This window comes from Coregonus lavaretus (genome assembly GCF_964263955.1).
Source record: "Coregonus lavaretus genome assembly, contig: HAP1_SCAFFOLD_9721, whole genome shotgun sequence".
NCBI classification, from domain to species: Eukaryota; Metazoa; Chordata; class Actinopteri; order Salmoniformes; family Salmonidae; genus Coregonus; species Coregonus lavaretus.
This window is the reverse complement of record NW_028165836.1, coordinates 5,387-11,778: the sequence shown is the minus strand read 5'-3', so window position 1 is coordinate 11,778 and position 6,392 is coordinate 5,387. Positions and strand designations below refer to the sequence as shown.

The 6,392-nt window shown below is 45.1% G+C and overlaps 1 protein-coding gene across 1 annotated transcript; it reads right to left on the bottom strand.

Moving 5' to 3' along the window:
- Window positions 1-233: 233 nt before the first annotated feature.
- LOC311115383 (integrin beta-8-like) lies at window positions 234-5,050 on the bottom strand (the record flags this gene model as incomplete). The annotated part of the gene is made up of 7 exons (XM_084190562.1): window positions 234-314; window positions 562-657; window positions 1,011-1,169; window positions 3,364-3,529; window positions 3,878-4,017; window positions 4,232-4,338; window positions 4,879-5,050. Coding segments are annotated over 7 exons (921 nt in total), but the record flags the coding sequence as incomplete, so codon positions are not given.
- Between the last annotated feature and the right edge of the window lie 1,342 nt (window positions 5,051-6,392).

Here is a 6,392-nt window from a genome sequence, read left to right as displayed (position 1 = left end):
TCCACCCTGCCCATCCCCTTACCCCTCCCCTCCCCTTATCCTTCCACCCTCCCCCTCCCCCCTCCCCTTACCCCTCCCCCTCCCCCTCCATCCTCCCCCCTTACCCCTCCCCCTCCCCATCCCCTTACCCCTCCCCTCCCCTTATCCTTCCACCCTCACCCTCCCCCTCCCCCTCCCCTTACCCCTCCACCCACTCCCGTCAGTGTTTTTTCGTTTTTTTCTGTGTGTGTTACCTTGTATGCATCCACCACCAGGTCTATGAGGTTGGGAGCCTGGAACAGAAGATTGGAGCCCGGTAGCAACCTGACCAACTCCTAGAGCGAGAGGAGAGAGATGGAGAAAGAGAGAGAGAGATGTTAACTCCAGAGCCAGAGAGAAAGGAACACATAGTCTGGGAATATCAGTTTGAGACAATGTTAATGGATGTTAGAGACTAGCAAGAGTTGTGTATGTTTGTGTGTGTGTGTGTGTGTGTGTGTGTGTGTGTGTGTATGTTTGTGTGTGTGTGTGTGTGTATGTTTGTGTGTATGTTTGTGTGTGTGTGTGTGTTCGAGAGATTACCTCATACCACTGATATTGTAGTTGTTCCACAGCAAAGAGAGAATAGATGTGGTTCTCTAGAAGCTTCTCGGCCAGCAGGCCTAAACTGGGATGGTCCTAACAGAAACAGATAGACAAGACATGTTGGTGTTCATCATGTGTTCATCATGTATTCATCAGGTAATCATAATGTGTTCATCATGTAATCATCATGTGTTCATCATGTGTTCATAAGTGCACGTAAATAAGTATGTGCGTGTGTGTGTTTGTGTTTGTGTGTGTGTGTGTGTGTGTGTGTGTGTTAAGGCCAAATCAAATGAAACGCGAACGAGCGTGTACACGCTGGAATTAGAATGCACGGTAATGAATGACAGAAAAAAGACAACGCCGTCAAAAGCGTCATGCGCTTCAAATTAGAAAGCAAGTATATTTTTCTTGCGTCTACGCGAAGCAATGTCTGTGTATCTCACCATGGTAGAACTCTTCCTATAGACGTTGTTCTCCAGATGGCAGAGTCCGTCATGGGGTGTGACTATACCAGCCAATCTGCTGTCCAACGCCAGGTGAGAAGGCTGATCTGTCATCAACAACAACAGACGCTTGGCCTCCCCACGCCAACCCACCTCACCCTGACGGAGAGGGGGGGGGAGAGAGAGAGAAAAGGGAAGGGAGGAAGAGAGATGAGGGAGAAAAAGAGGGGGGAGTTTCATTCATATTTTTTTTCATTTATATGGTATTTTTAATCATTTGCTGATCAGTTGTGATGAGATCATTCATTCTAAGATACTCCCTCTGGAAAGAAAGTGAGGAGAGTTTGTGTAACCCTAACCCTGCAAGCTCTGACTCAGGTCCCCTGTAAGCCCCAAAAACAGCTTAGCGCCCCATTCCACACCGATGGTGTCACTCACTGTGTGTGTGTGTGTGTGTGTGTATGTGTGTGTGTACAGTGGGGAAAAAAAGTATTTAGTCAGCCACAAATTGTGCAAGTTCTCCCACTTAAAAAGATGAGAGAGGCCTGTAATTTTCATCATAGGTACACGTCAACTATGACAGACAAAATGAGAAAAAAAAATCCAGAAAATCACATTGTAGGATTTTTAATTAATTGATTTGCAAATTATGGTGGAAAATAAGTATTTGGTCAATAACAAAAGTTTCTCAATACTTTGTTATATACCCTTTGTTGGCAATGACACATGTCAAACGTTTTCTGTAAGTCTTCACAAGGTTTTCACACACTGTTGCTGGTATTTTGGCCCATTCCTCCATGCAGATCTCCTCTAGAGCAGTGATGTTTTGGGGCTGTTGCTGGGCAACACATAATTTCAACTCCCTCCAAAGATTTTCTATGGGGTTGAGATCTGGAGACTGACTAGGCCACTCCAGGACCTTGAAATGCTTCTTACGAAGCCACTCCTTCGTTGCCCGGGCGGTGTGTTTGGGATCATTGTCATGCTGAAAGACCCAGCCACATTTCATCTTCAATGCCCTTGCTGATGGAAGGAGGTTTTCACTCAAAATCTCACGATACATGGCCCCATTCATTCATTCCTTTACACGGATCAGTCGTCCTGGTCCCTTTGCAGAAAAACAGCCCCAAAGCATGACGTTTCCACCCCCATGCTTCACAGTAGGTATGGTGTTCTTTGGATGCAACTCAGCATTCTTTGTCCTCCAAACAAGACGAGTTGAGTTTTTACCAAAAAGTGCTATTTTGGTTTAATCTGACCATATGACATTCTCCCAATCCTCTTCTGGATCATCCAAATGCACTCTAGCAAACTTCAGACGGGCCTGGACATGTACTGGCTTAAGCAGGGGGACACGTCTGGCACTGCAGGATTTGAGTCCCTAGCGGCGTAGTGTGTTACTGATGGTAGGCTTTGTTACTTTGGTCCCAGCTCTCTGCAGGTCATTCACTAGGTCCCCCCGTGTGGTTCTGGGATTTTTGCTCACCGTTCTTGTGATCATTTTGACCCCACGGGGTGAGATCTTGCGTGGAGCCCCAGATCGAGGGAGATTATCAGTGGTCTTGTATGTCTTCCATTTCCTAATAATTGCTCCCACAGTTGATTTCTTCAAACCAAGCTGCTTAACTATTGCAGATTCAGTCTTCCCAGCCTGGTGCAGGTCTACAACTTTGTTTCTGGTGTCCTTTGACAGCTCTTTGGTCTTGGCCATAGTGGAGTTTGGAGTGTGACTGTTTGAGGTTGTGGACAGGTGTCTTTTATACTGATAACATGTTCAAACAGGTGCCATTAATACAGGTAACGAGTGGAGGACACAGGAGCCTCTTAAAGAAGAAGTTACAGGTCTGTGAGAGCCAGAAATCTTGCTTGTTTGTAGGTGACCAAATACTTATTTTCCACCATAATTTGCAAATAAATTCATTAAAGATCCTACAATGTGATTTTCTGGATTTTTTTCTCTCAATTTGGCTGTCATAGTTGACGTGTACCTATGATGAAAATTACAGGCCTCTCTCATCTTTTTAAGTGGGAGAACTTGCACAATTGGTGGCTGACTAAATACTTTTTTTCCCCACTGTATGTTTGTGTGTATGTGTGTGTATGTGTGTGTGTCATACACCAGCGAGGGTGCTAATAGATGCCAGTAGCACTACCCAGTGCTGATTCAGCATGCCACACACACACACACACACACACACACACACACACACACACACACACACACACACACACACACACACACACCCCTCCTCACTGAGTGACACCATAGCTGAGGTATGGGAGGCCTGCTCAAAGGGGTTCTGATTCAAAGCATGTAGGGGGCACACATAAAGTGGCTTGTACCATACAGTACCTGGCATACAGTAGCTTGCAGCATAGCATCCAGCCCTCCCTCAGGTGTGTCCATGTTGCCTGATATCCTCTGTCTCTTGATGACGCGTGTAAACTCTGACATGTTGGATGTCATACTAAGAACATGGTGGAAGCCATGGGCTGGAAGACACTTCACCTCATAGTCACTGAGACAGAGACAGAGACAGAGAGAGAGACAGAGAGAGAGAGAGAGAGAGAGAGAGAGAGAGAGAGAGAGAGAGAGAGAGACAGAGAGAGAGAGAGAGAGAGAGAGAGAGAAACAGAGAGAGAGAGAGAGAGACAGTGAGAGGGAGAGAGAGAGAGAGAGAGAGAGAGAGAGAGAGAGAGAGAGAGAGAGAGAATAAGAGTTACTCATCATTAAAACTATCAGTGAGAGTTGGCATTACAACAACCTAGTGAAGACGTGTGTGTTTGTGTGACTTTGTGTGTGTGTGTGCTAGTGTGTGTGTGGGTGTGTGTGTGTGTGTGTGTGCTAGTGTTTCTGCCCACCCTACCTGCAGGGGTTGTTTATCTTGGAGGGGTGTACGTTGATGTAGGGAGAGACAGGTTTGTCGACGAAGGAGCCGAACCCCAGACGCAGATCACTGGAATGTTCTCTCATACGTTGGGACAAGGCCACACCCACCTTCTTCAGCTGGACCAATAGGGATTAATCAGGAAGTGTTGTTTTGACATTTACATACTGTACATCCAACCAATCAGGGTAAAGAGTAAACACGTAGCTCAGCTGATAAAAAGAAATAATGTATTTATTAATAAATATATTTCAGTTGAAAAAGTAGTGTTTATTTCGAGAATTGAAAAAAGTAGACAATGTAAATGATGTAGAGAGGTAACCAGTCACTCACCTGGTCCAGGTTTTCCTGCATGGATGCTGATACGTCCACTAGGTAGTACAGATCAACGGGATACCTCTCCAACTGCTGTACTGCTACTATCACACTGGCCTCAGCACCTACACACAGTTTCATGTTTATTCTACTATCACACTGGCCTCAGCACCTACACACAGTTTCATGTTTATTCTACTATCACACTGGCCTCAGCACCTACACACAGTTTCATGTTTATTCTACTATCACACTGGCCTCAGCACCTACACACAGTTTCATGTTTATTCTACTATCACACTGGCCTCAGCACCTACACACAGTTTCATGTTTATTCTACTATCACACTGGCCTCAGCACCTACACACAGTTTCATGTTTATTCTACTATCACACTGGCCTCAGCACCTACACACAGTTTCATGTTTATTCTACTATCACACTGGCCTCAGCACCTACACACAGTTTCATGTTTATTTGGAATAAAACCAACACTTACAATAAAACAGCATTAAAACCAGGAAATAAAGCTCAGGACAATATATGTACAACAACCAGAAAATACATCTTAAAGTGAACATACATCAAGACGTACATTATAACAGGCAAACAGTGCAAACAGACATTCAGTGAGTTATTCAGTGGCAGCTATACTCTGCCCCTCACCTGGTCGGAGTGTGAGTGTGATCTCTCCAGGTGAAACCTGGGTGCTGCTGGTCGTCGGCTTGACCTCCACCATGACCTCTGGATGCTCTATGAACTCTAGGCCACACCCCCTCCTGGCCAGGGTCACTGCAAGGTCACAGCGCACTCCCACCTCCGCTCCTTCCAGGAAACCCTGTTAGGGGTCAGAGGTCAAGGGTTAGAGGTTAGGGCCCTTACCTTTATCTCTGGAGGTTATATAAGGGGTCAAGGCTATTTCAATTTGTATTTTATCACGGATCTCCATTAGCTGCTGCCAAGTCAGCAGCTACTCTTCCTGGGGTCCGGCAAAATGAAGGCAATTTACATACAGTTAAAACATTATACTCCACAACACATTATTATACACTACTACAACATTTGACATTTTAGTCATTTAGCAGACGCTCTTATCCAGAGCGACTTACAGTTAGTGAGTGCATACATTTTTCATACAACGTACCTACAAAACAAAATCCATATGTACTCCATTCAGGAGAGAAGTGTACTATATATAAGTGTAATTACACGGTAACTAACTATGTAAGTGATGTGTAAGTACCTCCAGGGACACATTGGAAAGTTATTACCATTATTGCTATTCATTTATATTGCCGTTCATTTTCAATGACGATTTTTTGGATTCTTGAACTGGCATTTTAATCTCCTGAATTGCTTCAATAGAAATAGAGTTGACCCTAACCGTGATGTTTAGTTGTAAAAAGAAGCGACTAAATTGAGGATTTAGGACTGTGTACGTGTGAGCAGCAAATATTGTTTAGAAGCTTGGCAGTGCCTTGCAGTGACGTAACACAACACAGGCAATAATCCCAGTAAAGTACAAAAAACTAAAGCAGGAAGTACCAGTGACTCGCTCAATACGGAAGTGGTCAGATGACGCAGATGACGCAGATGCTAAGCTACAGGACTGTTTTGCTAGCACAGACTGGAGTATGTTCCGGAACTCATCCGATGGCATTGAGGAGTAAACCACATCAGTCACCAGCTTCATCAATAAAGTGCATCGATGACATTGTCCCCACAGTGACCGTACGTACATACCCCAACCAAAAGCCATGGATTCCAGGCAACATCCGCACTGAGCTAAGGGTAGAGCTGCCGCTATGCCCTCAGACGAACCATCAAACAGGCAAAGCGTAAATACAGGACAAAGATTGAATCCTACTACACCGGCTCCGATGCTCGTCGGATGTGGCAGGGCTTGCAAACTATTACGAACTACAAAGGGAAGCCCAGCCGCGAACTGCCCAGTGACACAAGCCTACCAGATGAGCTAAATGACTTCTATGCGCGCTTCAAGGCAAGCAACACTGAAGCATGCATGAGAGCACCAGCTGTTCCGGACGACTGTGTGATCACACTCGCCGACGAAGATGGCGGCCTCGCGACTAGCTCTTAGGAAACTTTGCAGTATTTAGTTTTTTGATGTATTATTTTTTACATAATTAGCTCAGAAAGTGTTTTGCATCATTACATAC